Source organism: Peromyscus eremicus, chromosome 10, assembly GCF_949786415.1.
Source record: "Peromyscus eremicus chromosome 10, PerEre_H2_v1, whole genome shotgun sequence".
Lineage (NCBI taxonomy): Eukaryota > Metazoa > Chordata > Mammalia > Rodentia > Cricetidae > Peromyscus > Peromyscus eremicus.
Window position 1 is genome coordinate 2,176,890 of NC_081426.1, and position 27,858 is coordinate 2,204,747.

General features: G+C 38.0%; 1 protein-coding gene across 9 annotated transcripts in view; it reads right to left on the bottom strand.

The window, feature by feature from the left end:
• Positions 1 to 24,790, bottom strand: part of Ccdc88a (coiled-coil domain containing 88A) — a 176,272-nt gene extending 151,482 nt beyond the window's left edge. For 2 of the 9 annotated variants that reach the window (XR_009381758.1, XM_059275200.1), the window contains exons 1-2: positions 24,326 to 24,789; positions 24,129 to 24,229 (exon numbers count right to left, since the gene is read on the bottom strand). Coding sequence is in view for 7 of the 9 variants with exons in the window: in XM_059275200.1 (XP_059131183.1) it covers positions 24,129 to 24,229; positions 24,326 to 24,388 (164 nt within the window). In the remaining 2 variants the exon portion in view is untranslated. Of the gene's footprint in view, positions 1 to 24,128; positions 24,230 to 24,325 lie in introns of all 9 variants that reach the window. The other 7 variants (XR_009381759.1, XM_059275204.1, XM_059275208.1 and 4 more) reach the window with 7 other exon arrangements.
• Positions 24,791 to 27,858: the final 3,068 nt, after the last annotated feature.

Sequence of the window (27,858 nt, forward strand, 5' to 3'; positions counted from 1 at the left end):
TTCTATAGTATTTTTGGAGATTTTATTTTTGTTTTTTAATGCTTTGTTAGGGTATTTTTTTTATCCTAACTGGTCTTTTGCTTGTATATTATGATTTCTGATTTTGTGTGTGTGTGTGTGTGTGTGTGTGTGTGTGTGTGTGTGTGTTGCTTTTTGTAGGCTTTAAATTTTTTTTTTATTCTGTTTTTTTATTTTATTTGCCTGTTTGTCTTCTAAAGAGAGAGTAAGACTGCATGGAGTTGGATGGGTAGGGAGGTGGGGAGAATCAGGAAGGAGATGAACAAGGGGAAACTGATCAGAATATATTGTGTTGAAAAATTATTTTCAATTAATAAAGAATTACACACAAAAAAAGGGAGGGGCTAAGGAACCAAACAGAGAGTTCTCAAAACAGGAAGTATTAATGGATGAAGTTAGAGAGACATCTCCGAAGCTAAGAGCACTTGCTGCTCTTCTAGAGGACCTCAATTCACCTCCTAGCACCCACACTGAGTGGCTCACAGTCACCTATAACTCTAGGTCCAGGGTATCTGATGCCTTATTTTGGCCTTCAAGGGCACACACAGGCACACATGGGCACAAACTAACATCACACATATGCATAGACACACAAATACTATTTTTTAAATTTCAAAAACAACAAAAAAGAAATATTAATGGGTAATAAATACTTTAAAATGTTCAATATTCTTATCATCAGGCAAATGTAAAATTAAAGATAGATTCTATCTCACCCGTCAGAATGGATCTTATCAAAAAATCAAATGACAGGGCCCGAGAGACTCCATTTCAATTCCCAACACTCACATGGTGCCTCACCAAAGTCCAGTTGACCTGACACTCTCTTCTGTGTGCAATGAACACACATGGTGCACAAACACACATGCCGGCAAATACTCAGACATAAAATAAAAATAAATACTTTTTAAAAAGAGAAAGACAGCCGAAGAAAATGGTAATAAGAATAGATGGAAATTTCTCTGTAAAGCAGCAGCCAGCTGGCACCTAGCAACACCAGGCTGCTTGTGCCAGGCCAGGGTCAGCAGTAGATGCCAGAGAAATGCTCTTCCAGGCACCAGGAGAGCCACTCCAGGCTACAGAGATAATCAGAGACGAGCTCTAGGGTGTATATAAAGAAATTGCTGGAGAAGAGGCAGCTGTGGAGACAGAAATGTGACATTAGAATCTGAAGCAGAGCTTCTCAAGTTGTCCAGGAAATATTCACCAGAGAAGACAACAACTCCCTGTCCCCTAATCACCTGCACCATTGTCTGAACAAGTTACAGGGTACAGTATCCAGGTAGACCAGCATCATCCTAGGAAATAACCTCTCAACAACAAATATAAACATAGGTGAGCTAGTATTCCATACCCTTTCAGAACCCCAGTCACAAACAAACAAACAAAAAAAAAACTGTTTGAAAAAATAAAAATGTTTCCTGACACATCAGAGACAAGGTTATAATTTGCAGGCAGGGACTTCAGATAGGGAAATTCTGGCAAAAGTGAAATTTGTTCAGAAATCCCTGTTATATGCAAGGACACAGTGACTTAACTTGTTTGAATTACTGCAAATAGCAGCCTTTCCACACCTCACACTCATATCTGTAGAGATTTAATTAAAAAAAAAAAAGACAAGTCCATAGGAAGAAAGTCTATCAGCCAACTAGGAAGGAGTATAAACCAAGGTTACAGAACCCTCTATTTCATTTTATTACTCTTTTTTGTTTTTTCATTTTGTTTTTCAAAATAGGGTTTCTCTGTGTAGCAGCCCTGCGTGTCTGGAACTCACTCTGTAGACCAGGCTGGCCTCAAACTCACAGAGATCTGCCTGCCTCTGCCTCCTGAGTGCTGGGATTAAGTGTGTGCCACCACACCCAGCTTCATTTTTACTTTTTAATCATGTACTTTTGAACTTTGTAAGATTCAGTTTTAACTTATATATTGTATGAAAAGGCATTTATTACTGTTTCTTTCTCTTCAACTACTCTACAATACTTTCTTTACTACTTCTTTTATGTACAACTCATATATTTTACTCTAATTCTTTACACCCTCATTTATATACTGCCCATTCCCTTTTTATTTTATTACTAAAATGTTGATACAGAGGCTCAAAAATACAACAAAGAAACACAAAAAAGTGAGATGATGACACACAATAACTTATCCACAAGTTCCTAACACCTCAATACTAGAAATCAAAGAAAGTAAGATAGCTGAAATGAGAAAAAAAAATTTCTAATTCCTACTTTAAAAAAAATCACCAAGGTTCAGTGGTTAAGTGCACTTGATGCTCTTGCATAGAACTCATATTTGGTTCCTAGCATCCACAGGGGTGACTCACAACTATCTGTAACTCACTTCGAGGGAACCTAATCCCTTCTAATTTTTGTAGGCACCAGCTATATACATGGTATATATACAAACATGTAGGTCAAATACTCTCACACATAAAATAAATATAAAAAAGATCACCGAGAGGCCAATGAGACTGCTCAGCCCATAAAGGCACATACTGCCACGGCTGACCCAAGTGTGATCCCTGGAACACATGGTAGAAGGAAAGAAAGGACTCCCACGAGTTGTCTTCTGTTTACCACAAGTGCACCATGTGTGTATACACACACACACACACACACACACACACACACACACACACACACGGGAAGTACGGGAAGTGCGGGGTGGAAATCAATGAGCATACAGGACTCAAATAAAGCAAGTGAATGAAGTAAGGGAATCAATGTAGGAAACACTCTTCCCAACAAGTCTTTCTCCTACTTTTGTATCTTTTTGTGCATATTTGCCTTGAGTCTTAGAGGAGACTTTGAACTCAAGGCTTTTTGAATAATGTTGAATATTTAAGAATTAGATGCATTTTGCACTATGAGATGACCATGTGCTATTGGGGGCTAAGGGAAGAATGTCATCGTTTGAATCTGAAATGTCCCCCATCCCCTGCAGCTCATGTTTTGAATTCTTAATTCCCAGCTAATTATGTTTTTTTTAGGAGGTTCTGAAAACTCTGGGAGACAAGACCTAGGTGGAGCAGTCTGTCAATGGGTGCAGGTCCTTTCACATATATTATCCCTGGCCATTTCCTGGTTTACCTCTCTGCTTCCTGAGCCTCCAACATATAAAAAGCTACCCTCTGTAGCACACCTCCAAATGCCATGGGACCAAACATGAACAGAACTCTCTGAAACCATAAATTAAGAGAAATCTTTCCTTCCTTGAGCGTACTAGTCACAGAAAAACAATAAGTAACTAATACACTTGGTAGCAGAATATTCACTGTATGTATACAATCAAATTTCGTGTAATGTTATTTAGCAATCATGCTAAACTGATTCTTCAGGGCTGTCTACTAATCAGTCTTGTTAAAAGTTCCTGAAGAAAATCTGTAGCTTTTCTATACTGATAGCCAATTTCCTCAATACCACTTATTAAAGAGTTAATGTATACCCAACTTCCAAGTAGAGGTCTATTTTTGAAATCTGGTCTGATCCTGCTCCTTTAATATGTTAATGCCATGTCCAGCATGGCTGCCAGGATAGATCTAACTGGGGGCAACAAGGAAATGAAGAAAAAGACAGGCAGAGAGAGACACAGGGACAGAAAGCTGGTGATCTAGGCTCTCAGCAAGAGAAGCATCAGCACTCTGCTCAGCATGGAATTGAACAGAGAGGTGGGTGGGTTACTGCATACAGCAGAACAGGAGATATGAGTTATTACACACACATAAACAAGGATGCAAAGTTTAGCCAGTCTTGGTAGGAGAGCAGTCTTTAGGCCATAAACATCCAAGGGGAGAAAACCATGGAAGACATTTTCTGCACACACTGTCAACATCCACATTTGGACCAGAGGAAAGAGGAAGGCTTTGCTATTCCTCCATGGGTCTGAGGCTGTAGGGTCCTTGACATTGCCAGCTCCTGTCAACAACACACATTCAACCAGGACTTCACTCTGTCAGAGATTTCTCCAATCTACTTAGCAGCCTGAAACAGTCACTCTTCACTCAAGTTTTATCTGACACAAAAATAACTACTGATGACAGTTATTCTACTGAAAAACAAGATTCCTAAATCGCAGTATGGATCTGCAAAGAAAAATACTGAATATTGCTAAGACAGACTAAACCTTAAAACTCATGAATAAAGTCAAACAGCCCAAGGCAAATGAGAATTTAAATGGAAAAGCAGTTAAGTCTCTAAAGTAAAATGACCAACCAGAACTAGTTGCTTATAAAAAATAATAATAATAGCCAGGTGGTAGTGATGTACACCTTTAATCCCAGCACTCGGGAGGCAGAGGCAGGCGGAGCTCAGTGAGTTCCAGGCCAGACTGGTCTACAAAGTGAGTTCCAGGACAGCCAGAGCTGTAACAGAGAAATCCTGTCTTGAAAACCAAAAAAATAAAATAATAATAATAATAATAATAATAATAATAATAATGATACTTTATCTGGTCAGGAAGTCACGGTTACAACTGCACAGATATGGAGGGGAAATCCTGTTCTATGTATTCAACAAAACAAAATATTAGATACACCTATGGATAAACACACACACATTACCTGCAATCATAAGCATTCAGTATATACCACAGCTCTCTAGCTATCTTCTAGCTTTCATACAAATTTTTATTATATATTTGAGGCCATTTATACATTTCTTATCTTTGATTGTTTGTATTGTTTGTATTCATACACTGACAATGTTTAGAACTAGAAAATATTTTACTGATACCTAGAAATACTATAAATCACTGAATTTCAAATTTACAATCTACTTAGATCTACTGAGCTCTTTGACTTTATTCTCATTTAGGAAAACAAAAGGCCAAGAGGAAGGTTCCATCAGTATTATTCATAAAACCCAAGTAAATAAATCACAAATCACTATCTACTTTATTGAGATATTCCAATTCTGTTTCCACGGTAAGCAGTCAAGCTAAAGATGAAGTACTTGCTTTTCCCTGCCAGTTGTCATCACCAAGATGTTTTATTATAGTTATAGGTTATTTAAGTCTAACAATAAAGTTTCAATATCACTACTGAAAATGTACAGGTGCTAAAATAATTATACATACTTAGTGGTAATTCCATATATATTATAATTCCATGCCTTGACTATGACAAGCATGTACTCAGACCTCAAAGTTTTAAATGTCATAACCAACACTTTACACATGACATCTCAAAACTCTTTTGCTCCTCTAAGAATTTTCCTTAAGTTTTGGTTTGACCAAAATCTTTCAAGAACTTTACGTTAAAAGCAGGTTGTTGTTGTTTTTTTCTTTTTTTTGGTTAAGTTTCTGAGAAAAATAGCTTTTAACAACCAAGATAATTCTAGATATACAAAAGGGAGTTGCTTTTTTGACACAGGATCTCATTATGTAGCCCAAGATGGCTCCCAACTCCTAATCTGCCTGCCTCAGCCTCCTGAGAGAGTTCAGAGTACCACCATCCCCAACATTTTTATGTATTAATGATATAAGATAAAATTATTTTAGAAATTAGAGGGGAAATAAAAATGACAAGTTAAGCTAGAAAAAGTAAAAAAGAAATAATGAGGGGAAATAACTTTAACACCTGCAATTAATCTTTACATTCAACAGGGATCTTCAAGAAAAGGGATAAAAAAAATAGTTTTGTAAAACTGTTTTGTACCTACAAATCTTTCAAGTACACACATGAGCTGAGGAAATTTCTATGATTAAGCATACTAGCCAAGAGACTAACAGAAAGTAGAATGACTTGAATAAGCCAGAACCTAGGTACCCTGAACCCTACCAGTTTTAGTTTCCTATCTATTCTGTATCTAACTGAATGCTTTATTATGAAAATAGAGCTGAGAGGTTTCTACTTGATTAGAGTAAGTGGTTATTACATCACAGTTCTAAAATCATAAACTCTCTGGACTTGGAAGATAGGATAGCCACTAAGCACTCTAGACATGAGTAGACAGAGCAATAAACTCAATTATAAGGCTCAGGTTTCTGATGTGATGCATGCCTAATCTAAAGTCACACTGACATATGTTAGGGCCATGGAAAACAGACCTTTTTTTTTTTTTTTTTTTTTCGGTTTTTCAAGACAGGGTTTCTCTGTGTAGCTTTGCGCCTTTCCTGGAACTCACTTGGTAGCCCAAGGATGTGATACCTTTATGTGATAAATACCACTCTTGGGTAAAACAGCCTACAAGAGCCTCAAATTCTACACTCATGAAAAATACTTTACTATTAAAGAATGAATTTACAGAGACTCACACATACAAAAATATTGATTTCAGTATTTCAGGAAAAAGAATACCCAGTCGTGTACTGAACTTTTTATAGTAATAAAAATGTAGATACTGATTACTGTCTTAACTTGTGAAAACCATGTTAGAAGGATAGGGTAAGGAGAAATACAGATGTATTACATACTACTAGAAGGAAGTCAATAGATAAAGTCTAAAAATGATATATGAACACATAAAAGGTTAGCCACATCTAGACAGATATATATATAATGGGTACTCTTATTCTATGTAACTTCTTTGTAAACATTATTTTTCTATTGTTTGCCATATACAGAGCACTTTGTGTGTATGCACACACACATGTACAGTGTACATATATTTGTGTCTCTGTGTGTCTAGTAACAGAAAATAAATACTGCCTACAAAAAGGCTGTAACTTCTCTTGCTGGAGAACTAAACTGAGATGGGAGGAAGGGTACAAGAGAGGAGCACTGGTTTTCACTATAAGCCTTTAACTAGGAAAAAACACTTTTTAAAAAGATTGAAAAGCAACCAAAAAAAACCTTTCTGCTTTATGAACCTTATCCATTTTATTTACTTTTAGGGGCAAATACTAGTAATTCTGCCTGAAAGTTATGTAACTGAAGTACATATTTAATGAAGTCATACTATGCCTTATGATTACTGAACCTAGGGATTTTAATGAAAAACTGATCTATAAAGAATGTACCTTAAATATATAAATACTCCCATACCTTTGTATATTTAAGTTATTTAAATATATATATATATATAAATTTCAGTAAAATATTCTTAAAAATACTCCAGAATTTTCTAAAAGAAATCTAGATAGTATATTAAGTACTCTAAATAGTCTGCCTTTCATTTCATTATTTCAAGTACTAAAAAAAAGATTAATTTAGAATAATCAAAAACTTTTATATGGTACCCTTTGAAAGCATACTGTTTTTTAAAAATATTTTTGGAAAAGCCTATTAAAAGAAGATTAGCTACTAAACATTACATGTGTAGCATGTACAGCATGAACAATACCTTTCTAATCAAACACAGCTATTTGCAAACCACCTAATCACAGATCAACCACATCTTCTTACAAGAAAAAGAATGTTTTAGTGGCAAACAGCCTAGCAACACAGCTCAAAAACAGTCTGGTAAGAGGTTAGATCAATCTGTCAGTAAAACAGCCTCAAACAAGTGATCATCGGTAAATGACCCACTTACAACAAGCTGCATCAATTCTAGTTGAAGAATATGAAAGTAAATATGTTATCTATCACTGCACACATGAATTTTACAATTAAGAAAAATATAAAGAAAAAGTTGGCACATTTGCAACATGAATAGTCAAAAATTTGCTGTGATACAAACCAGGATGGCATCTTTATTTATTCATTGACGAATACCTCTGAGAGGTTTAATGGTGTTATGCTCTTCTATCCAGACCCCAAGCCTGTTGTGTTTGCTCTCAGGCCATCTGTTCCATGTTGGTACTTAAATGTTGATGCTTAATCATCAGTGCTTTAGCAACATGTGTGCATATTTGTGATCATGACACTCTAGCTTAAAATTATTTGTAAATTTGTTTTTATTTTTGTGATCATTTTACATTTTGTAAATATGTACATTTACATTTAATTATGAATCATTTGAAATAACTGATTTATATATCTAAATTAAAACATTCATAAACTTGAATGTTTGCTTTATGAAAACAATTAGCTAGATAAATATCACCACCATTAAGAACTATCCAAATACTAAATAGCTCATTGAGTATAATCAGGGAGAAAAGTGACTTTTTTTTTTTCAAATATCCCTTCAGTTTAATTTCCCCTCTTACATTCTCATAAACTCAATCACTGTGCATGGCAACAATGCAGCCAATACTAACAACATAATATATATATATATACACACACACACACACACACACACACATACATAATACATTCGCTTATATTAACTAATGTGATCTTCACAATAACTAAACAGTAACCCTTGGAAAGATACGTAACATAACTATCACAGAGATTAAAGGCATATTTTCAGATACATCAAGTTATTTCTTCAAAAGTTGGAAAACAAATCTTGGTTTTTCTCATTAGCCTAGAAAGAGGTAGCACGCACTCATTTAACAGAAGCAATGCTTTTTTAAAAACTGCACAGAGACACTGCAATAATAAAAGTCCAAAGCTATATAGGTGCTTATCTTTGGGTTTTGCCTTAAACTGTCTAAAATACCAGAAGACCTATGCTATCTCTCTTTCTTTCCTGACTGTGCATAAAGCCTGGGTAGGGCTTTATACATGGCTAAGCAAGCACTTTACCACTGAGCCACTCTGTATTACATATAGAATAAGTTAGACACTGGCCCTTCAAATATTTTTAATAAGTTAAAAAAATTAAGGTTGTTTTTATGTGTATGAATGTTTCCCCTGCATGTATGGATGTGCACATCACTTGTGTGCCTGGTGTCAGAAGTGGGCACTGGAACTGGAGTTACAGATGTGCATGAGCCACCAAAAGGGTGCTGTGAATCGAACCTGGGTGCTCTGCACAAGCAGCAAGTGCTCTAAACCACTTAACCACCTCTCCAGCCCCAAGCCTTTCAAATATTACACTGGCAGTTTTGAAACTTCTCAATTTCACAATCCCTCTCCACTTTTAAAATCGGAAGCTCTCCACAGAGATTTTGTTTATGTGGGTTATATCTTCATTTATTGTATTAGAAATTTAAAATTTTTAAACTACCAATTCATCTAAAAACAAGACTTACAATATGTAACACAAAGAATATTACTACTATAAATATTTTTTCTAAAACAAACAAAAAAATACAATTAATAGAAAGTGACAAGTCCTTTATATCTTTGTAAATCTCTTTAGCGTTTGCCTTGATGGAAGACAGCTGGATTCTTACATCTGCTTCTGTTGTGGAATATTACTTGAAGATGTGTTACATTTGATTATGCTGTGGAATATTTGTTTAATGATGCAAAGATGTGTTGCATTCTTTTATGTTGCACTTGTTCAACTCCATGAAGTTGTGTTACTTTGTCTGCCTAAAACACCTGATTGGTCTAATAAAGAGCAGAACAGCCGCTGGACAGCGGTGGTACAGGCCTTTAATCCCAGCACTCGGGAGGCAGAGCCAGGTGGATCTCTGTGAGTTCGAGGCCAGCCTGGTCTACAGAGCAAGATCCAGGCACCAAAACCACACAGAGAAACCCTGTCTCCAAAAAAACAAAACAAAAACAAACAAACAAAAAAGCGCTGAATAGCCAATAGCTAGGCAGGAGAAAGGATAGACGGGGCTGGCAGGCAGAGGGAATAAATAGGAGAAATCTAGGCTTGAGAGGAGCGAGTAAAGGAGAAAGAGAGGAGGATACCAGGGGCCAGCCACATAGCTAGCCACAGAGTAAGAAGGAAAGAAATATATATAGAATAAAGAAAGGTAAAAAGCCCAGATGTAGTTAAAGAGAAACAGGATAATTTAAGTTAGAAAAGCTGCCTAGAAACACTCCAAGCTAAGGCCGGGCATTCATATGTAAAAATAAGTTTCCATGTATTTATTTGGGAGCTGGGTGGCAAACCCCCCAAAAGAGAAAAAAAAATCAACTACATGCTTCTGTATTCACTGTGTTGATACATTGTTTTGCTTTTAGTATAAAAAAAAATCTATCTTCATACAAATATACAACCAGAAAAATGACGTAGCCATATATTATGGCCTTTTCAAATTATATTGATATTATTATTTGATACTCTCAAAATCCAGTAAGAGGTACTACTGTCTTAACAGTTAATTGCAATGTGGATTATAAAACTTACCTTTTCTTGCTTTGAAATTAAAACCTACTGGCCCAATACCGTGCACTGGGAGGAAGGCAAGGAAGGAAAGAAGGAGAAAGGGGAGGTCGAGTAGTGAGGAAAGGACAGAGGAGGGAAGGGTGGAAGAAAGGAGGGAAAGAAAAAATCCACTGGTTTATCTACAATGGCAAATACATGTATGTATGTGGGTTTCTTAGCTAATGTACAGGTCATTTTAAATAAACCGCTTCGTGGCTGGGCATAGTGATACATACTTGTAATTCCAGCATTGGGAGACTGAGGCAGAAAAATCATGAATGTAAGGAAATCTTGTATATAAGTTTGTGGCAAGTCTGGGCTATGTAGAGAGACTGTGTCAAAACAAAATCTGACTCATTGAATTATGCAGATATTCCCATGTTGAGAATATTTTATTAGAAAATTTTATAAAATTCACACACTTGTTCTTGAAGAAGACCCAAGATCAGTTTTCAGGACCTACAAGGTAGCTTACAAAAATCCAGTTCCAGGAAATTCAGTTTGTTCTGACCTCGGGTACCAGGCACATATAACAGACACATACAGGCAAAACACTCGTACATGTTAAATAAATAAGTAAACATTCTAAGTCTTTAAATATTGAGATGTCAATGTTTTCTACAACTCAAATCTCATTTTAGCAACAAATACAATTAATTGTTTTCCTTAAAATAACAGGTTTGGTTTAAGTCATTTAAAAGTATTTATCTGTCTCAAATAATCATATTTCATCAGTTGTTCTTTCAAGCAAAAATAATGTCCCATAAAATCCAGACTTGTTCATTTCGCAATTCAAAAATTCATTAAGTATTTCCTAGAGATAACAATACTTAGCTTTGCAATGCAGTATTTTGTGCATTGTTTCCATTAAAAAGACATATTCAGAGGACACCCTCCTGGTGGCTCACAACTGTCTGTAACTACAGTTCCAGGGAATCAGACACCCTCTTCTGACTTTTGTAGCAACTGGCAGAGACACAAGGTGATAGGGGGTTTATATACAGTTACATAGACAGTGACTGAGACAGAAGAGACAGCATCCATCTGTGGTGGAGCTTTAATCTACCATCCCTGAACCCTAAGACAGAGAGGCTTGCCTTCATTAGTGACTTGGGACATATTTGTTCCAGATCTAGTCTAGAGACAACAAATTCGAAAGTGGGCTGATATAAATATCAATTTGTCTTTTTCAAAATGTCAGTAAAAAAGAACTTCAAATGGATTAATACTAAGCATTATAAAGCCACCAATTTAAGACAAGATAAAATATATTTGTTAAAAGTACTCCTAAAGACAGCCGAGAGAGAGAGAGAGAGAGAGAGAGAGAGAGAGAGAGAGAGAGAGAGAGAGAGAGAGAGAAATACAATAAAATGAGTAAAATATAAAGCAAAAAGGTTCAGGCAAACAAGAGCAAGACAGCAAAAGTTCTGACCTACTGAAACTCAGGTTTGAAGAAGGTAGACATACAGAAACAAACCTGCAGCGGTCTGCAGGAGAAAGGACCTGTTTGGTGCACTTCCACTCTAAAATGAGACTCTAGTTTGTAAGGGACGGAAGATTTAGAATATGTTCAAATTAGCTGAGAACACCAAATACTGATGCATACAATGTTTAAAAGAAAAAAGTAGGCTGGAAAAATGCTCCAAGAGTTAAGAGCATGTACTGTTCTTGCAGATGACCGAGGTTTGGTTCCTAGCACTCATGTAGAACAGCTCACAATTGATTTCCAGTAATTCCAGCTCCAAATAATCCAAGTCACACTTCTGGTCTCTGAGGGCATCCACATGAGGAGGCATGGACACAGACCCAAACACTTTGTGTGTGTGTGTGTGTGTGTGTGTGTGTGTGTGTGTGTGCTGGCTATGGTAGCACCTGCCAGTAAGCAAACTACTGGAGACAGGCAAGAAGATCATGAGTTGGAGCCTGGACTGTCTTTTAAAAAGCCAGGTATGGTGGTAGCTTATGCCTACAAATACCAATATTTGAGACAAACTAGGTCTCAGTGTTAAGACCCTGCCTCAAAAGCACCAAATTGATGATGATGATGATAGAGGAGAAGGAGAAGAAGAGGAGGAGGAAAGGAAAGAAAGGAGGAGGAGGAGGCAGCGGCGGCAGCAGCAGCAGCTCTAATATAAATAGTGGACTTTAAAAAAAGTTTGCAATAGGGGACAGGATTTTCGTTTTTTTCCAGACAGGGTTTGTAGCCCATACTGGCTTCGAAGTTACTATGTAACCTAGGCTAGTTTCAAACCAGAGCTCTTGCTCTGGTTTCCAGAGCTCAGTATTCCAAGCATTGATATTACAGGCATATACCCCCATGGCCAGCTTTTAAAAAGTTTTAATATTAAGTACTGAAACAAATTTCTCCACTGCAGAAAAACAACAACACAACCCTCTGGTTAACTATGCAAATAAGATCAGAATTTTCTTCCAGAATTTAACTCAAAAACAAATTATAGACTGGGTGTGGTGGTGTACACTTTAATCCTAGCACTCAGGAGGCAGAAACAGGCAGATCTCCATGAGATCCAGACCAGCCAGGGCTCCACGGTGATACCTTCTCTGAAAACACAACCAACCAAGTATACACCTTATGGTTTACAAAATAATTATAAAGCAGAGTGATTATATGATTCTTTCAATAATAGTAAAATTTACTGAAATCAGTACTGCACTAACTCTGAAAAAGTGCTTTATACCTCTCAGCACAGATACAACTTTGAATCTTCCCAATTATTAGAAGTACGGCACAAAGATCACAAGTAGCTAATTAAAATGTGAACTGGGTTTGCAAGATGGCTCATCACAGCAGTGCTCGCTGATCAACAATACAAGCCTGATCACCTGAGTTCCATGCCCTGCACCCATGTAAAAGTGAGAGGAGGTAACTAACTCCACAAAGCTGTTCTCTAGCCTCCACAAATGTGCCATGACACACACATACATGTGGTGGTATTTGCTCCACCCATGACCCTGGGCTATACGGCCCAAAGGAAGAGGTGCTTCCCAAGTCGTACGTGACCTCTTATAAGGAGTTGGAGAAGGGTCATATGCCCCTTCTCCTTGTCCCTGCCTGCGAGGTGGATTCATACCTGGTCAGATCAGAAGACAACTTCAGCTGTCTACTCCATTCTGTATTCCTGAGTGTATTTCCTCAATTTATATCTTAATAAATTCTGTTACCCATGTAATAGACTCATGTAGATTGACCATAATACACATACAATAGTAATAATATTTTAATTTTTTATAAAATGCAAATTGATTTCTAGAAAATTGTTGACTCCCAGATAAATTATATTATATAAATGCAGAATCTCAAGTATTCCAACATCCTAAAGAATAATAATTGTAATAACACATCCTTAAGTTCATACTTACTAAATGAATTCGAAAGTGAAATATGCAATTTATCAGAAAGGAAAATTTAAACAAATGTGCAAATATACAGTGTGGTGATTAGGAATGGCCTCCATAGCTCATTCCTAGATCTGAGTGCTTGGTCATTAGAGAGTGGTGCTACTTGACAGGCATGAGCAGGTGTGGCCTTTTGGGTGTAACTGGAGTTCTCCTGTGTCCACCCGGCTCCTGCAGCCGCTCAGACCCAATTAAACACACAGAGATTTATATTACTTATAAACTGTATGACCATGGCAGGCTTCTTGCTATCTGTTCTTATATCTTAAATTAACCCAATTCTATTAATCTATAAGTTGCCACATGGCTCGTGGCTTACCGGTATCTTAACATCTGCTTCTCATTGCGGTGGCTGGCAGCATCTCCTGACACAGCCTTCTTCCACCCAGCATTCTCCTCTCTCCTTGTCCCACCTACACTATCCTTCCTGCCTGGCTACTGGCCAATCAGCGTTTTATTTATCAATCAATCATAGCAACATATATTCATAGCATACAGGACATCCCACAGCAGGGGGTAGTTGTGGCCTTGGAGGAAGTATGTCACTGGGGGTGGGCTTTGAGGTTTCAAAAACTCAAGCCACATCAGTGTCTCCTTTCTCCCTGCTGCCTTTGCATCTAGATGTACAACTCTCAGTTATCACATCTCCCTACCATGAGGATAATGGACTGAATCTCTGACACCAAGCCAGTCCCAATGAACTGCTCTCCTGTGTAAGAGTTGCTGTGGTCAGTGTCTCTTGATAGCAACAGAAACCCTGACTAAGACACACAGCTACTATAATGTTCTCAAACAAAACCAGGCACAATGATGTTTTATATATTTAAATCTTTTTAGGTGCAGAAAATAAAAAATAAAGGCAAATTAAACATTTTTTTAAAAATTAACATTTTCTCCTATAGATACATACCTAAAAAAACTGCTCCACCTCAGTCTTAGCATCATCTTTTATACTGTCTTTTACACATTTGATCCAGAATGTTATCAATTGTCTTGCCATGGCTCTTAGTCTGTTCCTTCTCCAGTTGCATAGCCCAATCTGATCTAGGACCTGGCCACAACCATCACACCATCACATCATCACCCATCCTTCTTACTTGCTCTTACCTGTCCCCTCCCTTTGCTTTTCAGCAATTTAAATTTAAAATGTAATGATTTACTGATGTATCCTCAATATTTAACAATAGGGTACATGTTCAATTAGATTACATAAAGTTGTATACTAAACATCAAATGTATATCCTAAATTACACACTGAATCTATTTATGTAAATTAAGGTTGAAATGATTTTTCAAAATAATATTTTAATCTCCTATTAAGAAATTGCAAATGGTTCTCAAATGAATGTTATATACAACCCAAATTATGCTAATTTTCAAATGTGCCATAATCCAGTTTATCCCCATTATACTTCTGTATGTGTAATATATATAATAGTATAATATATAATGTACATGTAAAATAACCTTTCTTGTCTATAATTATCCAAATCCAGTTGTCCTTCAAGGATTGATTCAAATCTAAATTCTTCCATACATTGGTTTTCATGAGTATCCACACTTCCACAAGCCAAACCTACCTTGTAAGTATTTGATCTAACTAATCTACTCCCAGTATCTATAATCTGGAATTTTACTATAGTTCATTCATTCTTTTAACCAGACTTTGTAAAGATGTATTTCTGTACAACTTCTTATCCTTTATTCTCTGTAAATAACCCATGTTTCAAGAAAAGACTAAGACCCAGCACCTAAAACTAAAGCACCTTCCCTGTTCTCTCAGTGCCCAAGGCAGGGAAACGGTTATGGTGCCAATGACACAGTGAATTTCAACTTCTTCTCTAGCGTTTATTAAAAAATTAAGTCACATTAAAAGGTAACACTAACAATTTTTGCTGAAGCATTACTGAGATATTCTGCAAATTTTTATTTTTCAATATAAAGATTATGGGCTGAAGAGATGGCTCAGCCATTAAAAGCTAATGGCTCACAACCAAAAATACAAAGATTATGTTTATAAACCTATAAATTACCAGTTTTTTATACAAAATTATTGTTTTGTAACAACACTGTTAAATTAGCTAATTACTGCCTTGTTTTCTACTTTTATTTTGAATTCATATTCATTTCTACCTCCAGTGGTAACCGAAAGATCAAGAAGAATGAATTGAGTTCCTTCTCAACTTGGTTATCTCTTCTCCAGTCAACTTGTGTACCTGTTAGCAACTGTCTAATTTTGGCCTTAATCACTATTCACACTCTCCAATTCCCTACAACTTCAATTTTCTACCCCCTTTCATTTTACTTCCTTTAAAACCTACTCTTCCTTCATCTAGTCCCAAACTCTTAAACTGTGAGTTACAACCCCATTTGGAATCATAAAACTGAATGCAGGGTTTGCAAATTATTGTCAGTATTCCGTTGTATGGATACAACACAGTTTATACATTTATCTTACAAAGGATATCATGGTTGCTTTCAGTTTGGGGAAACTATGAATAAAGGTCCTAGAAATATTTTTGTGCTGTCATTTGTGTGAAAATGCAAGTCTTCATCTCATTGGGACAAATTTCTAGGAGTGAATTGCTAGTTCATATGGTAAGACAAAGTTTAGTTTTGTAAGAAAACGCCAAAATGTTTCCTAAGCCCAGTTTCTTAAAAACATGGGTTATAATCCCATAGGGAAGTCACATAACTAAATATAGGGTAAAAAAAAATTCTGGCAACAGTGAAAGGTTTCTGAATACCCAACATCCAAAACTGAATTCAAAATAAAATGCATAACGAAACCAAGATGTCTCTGGCAGCACTTACCTGCACTGCATTATAAAACTTTACTTCAGCCTTGACTCTAAACATAACATGGGCGCTGCACTGTGCATGTCATCATACCATGCAATGCCAGTGAACACATTGCCTAAAACATCTTGGTTCAGATTCAAGACTATTGTACGCCATAAATGTCAGTGTTTTGAATGGATATATAATGTTTCCTGCTCTTATGGAACCAATGATAGTTTAATTATGGAAAACAAATACTATAACCATTCTTCAGAATGTATCAAATTAGTGTATTTTTGTATGGTATTATGTTAGAATGTTTGATTTTTAAAATTGCTAAGTTGAGTTTCATTTTTAAAAAGCTGTTCAATGAATTTTGGCTTGGGATAAAAATCAGAATTTCTAATGGCCCTATCAAAATATTGATCATCTCTGAAAAATGTTGAAGATGCTTTACATCCTACAGTATCAAATATTCAGCCAAGACTTAACTCTTTATGTAAAAGTATATCTTTATCATCAGATGTGAATTTGCTTTTGTTTTTAATAAATGATAGTTATATAAATATCAAAGAATTGCTTTAAAAGAAATTACTGATTTATTCTTGGTAAATGCTTGATATGTATACCTATTTTATATAGCTATATAGCTAAGCTCATGGAAAAATTTCTCAAGTGAGATGAGGTCATCAGTGGAAAAAGTCTGAGTCCTGCTCTAGTCTACCAGCCCCTCTGATGCCATCTGCTTTCCTCTTCACTTAACGCTCACACACCACTACCAAAGAATTCAATTACTGGAGAACTGACTGCAGGAAGAAGAAAAGAGGAAGGAAGGCATGAGGATGATGGAGTGTAGTAGGGAAGAAAATATGAGCAAAGTGCAATTATTTTTATTTATTATTCACAAAATGATATAATGAAACTGTACTGAGTGGTTTTGTGTGTCAACTTGACACAAGCTAGAGTTATCAGAGAGGAAAGAGCCTCCGCTGAGGAAATGCCTCCTTGAAATCCAGCTGTAAGGGAATTTTCTCATTTAGTGATCAATGGGGGAAGGCCCAGCCCAAGGTGAGTGGGTCTATAAAAAGTTGGGCTGAGCAAGCCTTGTGAAGCAAGCCAGTAAGCATCTCCCCTCCATGGCCTCTGCATTAGCTCCTGCCTCCAGGATCCTGCCCTGTTTGAGTTTCTGTCCTGGCTTCCTCAGTGATGAACAGCAATGCTGAAGTGTAAGCCTAATAAACTCTTTCCTCCCCAACTTGCTTTTTGGTCACGGTGTTTCACTGCAGCAACAGAAACCCTAACTAAGACAGAAACCCATGATGTATGCTAACCAAAACAAAAATAAATACAAAAAAGAATTTGCTCATTTTTTCTTCTATCACATATTTCCAATTCTAAATAAATTTTATAGATATTTTTCCAGTTCCTGAGCAGCTAAAGATTACTGCTTAACCAACCATGCTGACTGTAAATATGTGATTTCCAAACTTCAAATGGGCCTGTCCTGACTATACTTGTATTCATTTTTAACTCCCTTCGTGATTTCCCACCAATCGCCTTGCATTTTTTTCCATTTCCCTCAGGCCTATTGATTTTACTACTTTTATTTACATCTCCATGCTTTTTATTTACTGCATTTGCTTAAAATGTCTTTCCTTCTACTCTTGACTGTTTATGACTCCTTCTTTTCACCCTGATCATTTCTAAAAAATTTTTACAGAGTTCAGTTATGTCCTCCTTAAAAGTGTCTTTTTGCCCCCACGGTTGGGAATCAAGCCTTTACACACCAGGCAAGCACTCTATTACCTAACCACATCCTAGCTCTACAAAAGTTCTTCCACGTGGAGAGACACTACTTTCCTCCTTAGGCCAATACTGTATCAAGATCCTCCTTCTACTTAGTATAAAAGACTTCATTGGTAGAGAAATGAGCACATCCCAGGACCTAGCAGGCAGCACTCAGAAACTACCTACTTAATGAAAAGACCTTTGAAATGAACCATCCCTTCATCCATATCACCCAGTATTATATCTGGATGCTGGCAAAATATTTCTGCTCTGAATTCCACTCTTAGCCTCACTGGGCCACACACTTCCTCTAAGTAAGAATAAACAAACTGATGCATACCAACTCCTCTTTTGCAGATGACACTTTTAACCCAACTTCACCAAAAAAACCTCTCCCCCAAGTCTGCCCTATGGACAGACAAGTGCAAAGGAGCAGTAATTTGGAGAAGGGATTCTGAGAACCTCAATTGGACACACTTGGCATGCCTTTGCATGAAACCTCTTTGTGGTAACAGAAAAAGCCAGGAATGATGAAAGGAGTCCGTGTTCAATCATGCTCTACTATGAATGGTCAATTTATAAATTCTAAATTTTACTAATTCTAAATGTGAACCCTTTAAAGATACTATAATGATATGTGTATCATGGCAAAAGACTACAATATATTTAACCATTTGCTAGCTTGTCTTATAGTCTCTTGGTATTTATACCTATTATAAATGAATGTCTGCCCTAGGTCCCACAAATATTAGGGGCAGATCTCCTTTCATTAAGCTACTTTTATGAATTATTAAAACATCATTATAGGATGAAGAAAGCATAGAAGTAAAATCAGAAATGAGATTATTAAAGATTATTTTCCAACTTCAACAACTGGTTAAATATTTTATTAAAATAACAAATCTACACTTTAAATCTTAAGACTATGATTTCTATTTTTATATCACATCAATCTAAAAACATTGTTTATTACTGACTAAATTAAATGTCTTAATAAAGTAAAATCTCAAATATTGTTTTTAAATTTGAAACTACTCCCCAGTTAGTATCAAACTGTTTCACAGATCCTAAAAGAAAGTCAACAAGTATGTTTCTGAAAAAAGTTAGGAATTGGTCTTACCTTCTATTTATCCTGTGAGAATGTTTCCCATACTTAACATTACAAAGATAATTCTTGGTGAAACACTTAAATGCATATCCATACGTAACAACTAATCGACCTACTCTTCTCTAGTTCTCATAATTCTTCAAGTGTAGGGATTAGTTACACAGAGAAACAGTCAATCACTACAGAATGCTCTTGAATGAACAAACTCTCAACATGCTGGACGTCATCCTGACAGTTCCTGGAACCCGAACTGAAAGCACTTCTGATTACAGTTCCACACAAAACCATGGCCTGTCATGCACACCTCCCATCATGGGAGACACAACACAGGAAGAGTATTTTTCTTCTTTATTGATATCAAGCCATATGTCTAATAAGTGCAGTGAAGGACTATTTCATTCAGTTAAAGTAGGAAAATGCCCTGAAGCACAGAGAATAGCTGGCTTATCATTCTAGAGCTCTGAAGAGCTTTTCCCTCCTGTTACTTAAAGATGTCTAAATGCTATGTCACAAGCTCTGACATTCTTTGATTCAAGGAACTACTCAATGAAATCCAAGAGTTATCTCTAAATACAATGAATTCCCCATCAATGAACAAAGTACAAAATTCTAAGACAAGGTTAACAGAATGTCACAAAGAAGTCATCTTCTCATTTTCAGGGTCCGGGTCCAAACTGCTAACACCAGCGTCACTGGTATAATAAATATTCTTATTCTTAACAAATACTTTGAATGAAAAAATTTCAGTACTAAGCTTCCTCTAATAAAAATCTATATTCCATATGAAAGCAGTAAGATAAGAGCAAAAATGTAATTAAACTACATAAACTGATTTCTACTTCTTGACAAGAACCAAATTTACCCTCCTTCCTGAAACAATTGGGCACCAGGGGAAGACAAAACATATGAAATATTTTTCAAGACACTGGACATGAGGCAACAAAAACCATGATCCCTGATAGAACATGAACCCAACAACAGCCTCATCTTACTGCCTACAAGATCTCCAGTCCATGAACAGGGAGGAGGAAACCTAGGTAGTGCGGTAGTATCCCTGAGTTGAGTTGAGTAGAGGGAGCTAAGCCTGGAGGCAATGCAGCTAAATACACATGGCAGGATATCCTAGAGGAGAAGACACAGAGGATACAGCTACAGACTTCAGCTGAGTTCCTGTCAGTACATGTAAGTGTCCTTAACACTATGCAAAGGCACTGAAAGAACCAAAAAATTATTTCAGGTAACAACACAACAGTTACTGTTCCCACCAATCACAGTACTTGGGAGAGTTTTGACTCAATAGTACAAAAAAGCACTGCCTAACAAACTTTACAGCCACTATGATGTGCACACTTTCGATCCCAGTACTTGGGAGGCAGGGGCAGGTGGATCTTCATGAGATCAGCCTGGCCTACATAGCAAGTTCTAGGAAAGTAAGGGCTATGTAGAGAGACTCTGTTTCAAATTAATTAATTAACTAATTAATTAAATGCAAATTCTGAAAAGATAAAACTGTTTCTGGGTAACTTAAATACATCCCAGAACAAAGCTCAAGATTTCTGTACTTTATGAAATAGTAAAACATCCAATATCTAACAAGGAGGTAGAATTTCAAGTATTTGACATCAAATAAAAATCACAAGGATACAAAAGCAGAGAAATATAATCCATATTGAGGAGAAAAATCAATCAAAACCAACTTAATGAAATGACAGAATTAGTAGACATGGTAGTAATACAATTATAACTATATTCTAAAGGGATAAAACTGAAAAATCTAAACATAGGAGATAAAATGGGCAAGCTTTCTACAGAGTAAACTACGTCTGAAATGAAGTACATGCTGGGTAGGATTAAACATAATAGAAAAGATTCATGAATATCACAATAGACTATTCAAAATCAAAGAAACAAACAACAACAACAACAAAAAAACACCAACGAACCTCTCAATAAGCTTTAAAACCACATCTAAGAACTTAATATACATGTAACTGGACTTCCAAAAGGAGAAAAGACAAGTTCATGTACACACGTACACACGTACACACACACACACACACACACACACACACACACACTGTATATTTAAAGAAACAATGCCTTCATTTTTTCCAAATTTGGTAAAAATGAAACCCACAGATCCAAGAAACTCAACAAACTTCAAGTATAAAGAAAACAAAGAAAAATTCACCATTTCATTTACAAAGGATTCTTGCTCATAAACTCTATAACCAAATGTAATCTACAAATTTTTTAAATTAAGGTTCATCTTTAGGTTAACTATCCTTTCATGGCAGAGTTTCAACTGGCATTTTAATAGAGTTCATTAAGTCATACAGTCAACTGAGTAAACTATATAGTACAATTTCTAACTGTTGGCAAAATATAGTTCTTAAAAATAATGTACTGTGGTGAGACATGGCAGAGCATGCATTTAATCCCAGCCCCTGGAAGGCAGAGGCAGGTGGCTCTCTCAGAGTTCCAGGCCAGCCCCATCCACACAGCCAGGAGTACACAACAAGACTCTGTACCTAAAAACAAATAAACAAAATACTAATAAGGTATTCTGTTGCTCTCCCACTTAAACATACTTGTATTGACCCAATTTTAACAAATGCTTTTTTCTTTTTTTTTGGTTTTTCGAGACAGGGTTTCTCTGTGTAGCTTTGTGCCTTTCCTGGATCTCGCTCTGTAGCCCAGGCTGGCCTCGAACTCATAGAGATCCGCCTGGCTCTGCCTCCCAAATGCTGGGATTAAAGGCATGCGCCACCACCGCCAGGCTTACAAATTCTTTTAAGAAAGCAAAGAATACTTCTTTTCCTTGTATTTCCCTTAAATAGGTCATTCAGAACAGAATCAGGACACTAAACATCATTTAGAGAAGCTGAGAGGTGGAACAGAAAACACAGAAGTAGATTTGAGGTCTGGAAAGCAGCTCGTCCCCTCCCAAGGGGCTAGGAGAACCTGGCAACTATTCTTTTAGAACATCACTATTTTCAATATATATATATTTTTAAATTAAAGTGTGAAATCAAAGTGAAAACAGCTAATATATTCTTAACTCTTCACCCAAGCACTAAGTTTCAAAAACAAATAAAAATATTAAGGTGAAAAATTAATGTATTTTCCTATTTTGGTAGGATTTCCGCATACAAAATTCAAATTTTTCTGCCTAAAATTAAGCAGATATACAGACATAAGGAAAACTGGGAGTATCTATAATAGCTTCCCCTCCTAAAACAGTGTTACATACAGTATTCTATCATTTTACTTAGGAAATAGTAGGATATGTCAAACAAAAAGTAATTCTATAAATATTTGCTAAGAATGCACTAATCCTGAAAATGTCTACATTCTTTTTTCCTTTCTAAGGAAAAAAATACATACATTTTTAGCTAATTCAAGTGCCTACACACACACAAATTTTTCTTTCGAATAGGTATAAAAACAACAGTACTTCCTGTAGGGTCACACATACATGCAAACAGCACAGGAATCTCTGAGGACACAGAGGTCAGCACCGGAACAACCTCATGTATTTGAATTCTAAACTTGTGCTTGTTCGCTTTCTGCTGCTGTGCTAAACACATGACCAAAAGCAGCTTGTGGAGGACTTCCAGGTAACAGTTCCTCACTGAAAACATCACGGCAGGAGCTGCAGGTAGGAACTGAAGCAGAGACCCTGGAGAAAGGCTGTTTACTGGCCCCCCATACCTTTCTTACACCATCGACCACCTGCCCAGAGATGGCACTGCCAGCAGTGGGCAGGGCCACTCACATCAAGCCACCAAGAAAATGCCCCACAGACATGCCTACAGGCAAAAATGACAGTCATTTTAAATCTCAACTGAGGTTCCCTTTTCCATGATGACCCTTGTGTCAAGATGACAAAAAACCAACCAGCACAAACCTCTTAAAATAGAAAATGTACAAAGAAAAATGATTTCCAGTAAAATACGAAATTGACATATGCAAAATGAATAGCATACAAACTCAAGTAACAGTATTTATACGCATCAATTTGTCACATATATAAAAGACAGAAGTATCTTCAAACAAAAGTTATGAGATTACTCTTGTAATGAGACTCTATTAAAAAGGAAGTATCTAAATTCAACTGTAATATCAGCGAGTGATAACCACTGAAGACCATAATGATAAGATGGAGTCATTTTTATTTCTCTAATTTAAGTACTAATATGCTTCCAGTATTCAATTTCTATCTCGGAACCCACATTTCTACTTAGCAGGAACTCAATATGACAATCAAAAGATTTAATTAACCTAGCTGTCAAGACTTTAGTTATTTACATAAACTTCAAAATATCTTTAAATAATTCCCCAAATACTAAGCAATTTAATAATTCATTAAAAATACAATAAGTCATCTAATCAGACTTTGATATTTACACTGCTTGCTACAGAACTCTTCCTGACCAATCAGTAATTTTAACTAATTTCTCACTTCTGAAATACTAAACTTCACCAGTTTCAATTTTTGAACCATTTATTCTTAGACTTAAAAGGTTCTTAAGAAACATATTTGCTCATAACTTCACAGTTAAGTCTTTTTCCTCTCGTAGACAAGATTTCTCTGTCTCCGTCATTTTACCAAATTACCAAAGATAACACAATGTGGATTGAATTTCAGCACTGAAGACAATGAATGACAATACAGACAGGACTGGCAGAGTGAAAGATTGAAAAGTTTCTTAATTTTAAGAGGTATAACTACTTGGTTAATAAGCAGGATGGGCACATAAGATTACCACTCCTTCCAAGACCCAATTAAACCACCTGATTTTTTTTTTTTCTGGCCAAAGAACCAAATTAAGGGTTTAAGACGTGAAATCTAAGTTCAAAGTATGTTATTTTTCAAAGAAAACAAGTTACCAAGAGAAGAAAGCACTTACATTTGGAGCATGACCTGGTTCAAGAATATCCCATCCACCAAAGCCACATATTCATCCAGGTTGGTCCCATTTCCTGCAGCCAGAGGTCCAAACGTTTTAACCTAGAACACAAGGAATATCACGACGTTAACGCCCACCTCCATCTCTGCAGCCACAAATAACACAGCAAAATATACAATAAAGGACATCTCACTTACCCAAGTGACCAAGGGGCTGGTCATGAACTGCTCCAGAAGGGGAGTAAAGATTTCGTTCTCCATTTTACAGATTATATATTCGGGAGGGGGGAAAAAGGGAAGTGCCACAAATACGCCTAGGGAATTGGTCACTAAACGTAGAAGTAGGACGAAATCAATGAAAGTCCATTTCGGCAAGGGAGGAAAATCCCATCGAAGAGGGGGAAGGACTCTCCCTCCTCAAAACCCCCCAGGGGAAACGAGCCCAAATCCCGCGCAGAGCCGCAGCCGGCGCTGGCAGTGTCTGCACCGGAGAGGAGGGGCAGAAGAAAGGCATCTGGAGGAGGAGGACGCGAAGAGCGGCCAGGGCACCAGACAAAAAGCCCGTCAAGGTTGCCCCGCTCCCCCCCGGAGGGAGCCGACCGGCGCAGCGGCAGCCGAGGAACCGAGCCCAACGGGGAGGCTGAGGGGCGTCCGGGCTGGACCTGGGCGAGCGGCTCTGGGCGTTCCAGCGGCCGGCGGGCACGGGGCGCCGGGAGCGTCCGCCCGCAGCCCTCGCCTTCTCAGGCGCGGCTCGCCCCGCGCCGGGCGCTCACCATCCCTCCGCGGCCTCGCGCTCGCTTCAGCCCCCTTGCCCTGCCGGGGGCTCCGACGCGCGCCCCTAACCGTCCGGCTGCGGTGCCTCGGCGACGCCCGGGCGCTGCACCGCCGCCGCCGCGCTCCAGCCTCCTCCGCCGCCCTCTGGAGGAGCTGGGGTAACGGCCTCAGAACCGCAGTGCCGCAGCACACCCGCGCCCGCCGCCGGCCGGCCGGGCGAGCGCGCCGCTCCCTCCGCGCCCGTATCCTTCCGCCGACTCCCCGCCCTCCGCGCCGCTGCCTCTGGATTGTGGGAGAAGAAAACCGCTGCATGAGCGCGCCCCCGAGCGCGCGCCCCCGGCCGGCCCCGCCGCCGCCCAGACCCCGGCGGCGTGTGGGCGCGCGCGGGCGCGCGGGCGAGCGGGCGCTGCAGCTGCGGCGGTGGCCGGCGTCGCGCCCGCGCCCCGGACGGCTGCCAGGGCCCAGGGGGCGGGGATGGGCTCGGCTGAGGAAGGGGTCTGCCTGCTTGTTCGCTCATGCCTAATTACGGTTTATTTCCTCCCGGAGTGCCTTCTTTGATGTGCGAAGGAAGGAGAACGAAGCCCATCTCTTTTCAACACGAGGGATGCAGACATCCTCTTTCGGACACTTTGATTTGCTCTGTTAAACACGCTTTTTCGTCCGCGAGAAGGAATAGCAAAACTGCAGCAAAAAGCAAAGGCACATCTTGGGAGGGCGGAAGAGGGGGTCGATTGTGTTTTTCCTTCTTTCCCTAAAAAAGAAAAACAAAACAAAAAAGCCGTCCTCTAATAAACAAGAATAGTCTTGAAAGTTCAAGTGAAATTTAGGCTTTTGAGTAACCAAAGCTGCCTTTCAGCATGGCATTCCCTAACTGGAGCGCCCGTGATTCAGGCATTGTTTTTTGACTGGTTGGTCATCGAAAAATATCCAAAACTAAGAGCCACAAGAGAAAATATTTGTAAGTCATCCAAGTTGTGTGACAGACATTTATCAAAAATCATTTATGTTGTGCACTAGTGGACCCATCAAAATAAACAGTTCCCCAGCACATTAAATATTCTTCTTCATGTCCAAATGTTATTCCTTATCATATCCATATTATACCTAGGATGAAATGGAGTGTCAAACACTTTTTTTCCCAAAACAATATAGTATTGTGATTTTACAATGCATTGTGTATTGTATGGTATTTACATATACTTATCTACTTTGACTACTATTTTTTTTGATGATATGTACTTTTTGTATCTCTTATTTTATTTTTGTTGTATGGATGATTTGCCTTGCATGTATATATGTTCACTACATATGTGCCTGGTCCCTATGAAGGTCAGAAAAGGGCATCAGATCCCCTGGAATAGGAGTTACAAACGGCTGTGATCCACTATGTGGGTGCTGGGAATCAAACCCAGGTTTTCTGAAGGAGCAGCTGGTGCTCTTAACTGCTGAGCCATCTCTCCAGCCCTCATATTTTAAGTTAACAGTAAAAAATGTTTTATCATATACAGGATTAAATAGCATAATTCCTTGGAGCCTGACTCCTGGATCTCTGATGGCAAGACTCACAAGCTATGTGAAGCTAGACACAGATTGAGCCTTTCTGTGCTTCCCTGTCTTCGTATGGAAAGCAAGAAAAGCAGTAAGTTTCAATGCAATGGCAGTTCACAACGCATGCTCTATCATTGTGATTGGTGTGGCGTTTTCATCATTGTCCCCCATACGTGAAATCTTTACCAAAAGCTTGAAATATCACAGCTTCTACTTGAGTTCAGTTACAGGAAGAAAAACTGGAGCTGGAGAGATGGCTCAGCGTTTAAAAGGACCTGGGTTCAGTTCCCAGCACCCACATGGTGGCTCACAACTATCTGTAACTCCAGTCCTGGAGGATCGACACCCTCCTCCCTCCTCTGTGGGCACTGCGTATTCATGGTGCACAGTCATACAGGCAGGCAAAACATCCATACACAAAAACAAATAAAACATTAAAAAAAACCAGGAAGAAATATCTTGCTTTTGGAGAATCTGGAAACAAATACCCTTCCAAAATCGTCTTAATTCAAATTAGAATGCATTCATGTGGTCCAGAACACAGCCTTGCCTTTCCCTGGCCTAGACACACATCCTGAGTCATCCTGGTTGCAAGCAATCTTTTCCTTTTGTTCTTGCTGACTCTTTCTTAATCACAGTTCTTTATTTGGCAAGTGAGATGTAGCAGGAGAGCTGGCACCAGGATGGAAGCATGGCTTTTAGGAGCACCATTGCCTAACATTTTTACTTCTCTTTGTAATCCCTCAGAAACCTAACGACATGAAAGGGTCCCTTCCTATACCCGGGTTGTTCTAAGACAGGCTAACCTGCTTCACTGAAGAGTGAAAACCCAGGAAGAACTGACAAGTGTTATCAGGCAAAATACATTCTGGACAGTGTTGACTGAAGGGTTAGAACAGGAACATTACATTAACTTAGCATTGTTATCCAATTTACATTTAGTATCCAACCCATCCTTCACTGAAATCTGGATTCCCCTCTGGAACCAGATGGTCCAGATGCTTCCTGGTCTATCTTTAGGTTACACACACACACACACACACACACACACACACACACACACACACTTCAACAAAGAAACATGAGGAGTTAATTGTAAAAACAGGAAACTTTAGACCAGACTGAGGTCTGCAGGAACTTATTTGAAAACCTACCAATTTACAATTCTTTAGTTTAGTAGCAGCCTTAGAAATGTTTTATAATATCTCAAGAGTGCAATCAGGAAACTTCTCTGTCTGGCAAAAGAGGGATTATGCATTATGCACCATTTAAGTGTCTTTGAATTGCAACATCCTGTAAGATTAAATCCAAAAGTTTTCTATCCTCCTTTCAATTAGAAAGATATTTCTAAAGACTTCTTTAAAGTTCCTTTGTTTTGTATTTTGAAGACATTTTTGTATCTATCCCTT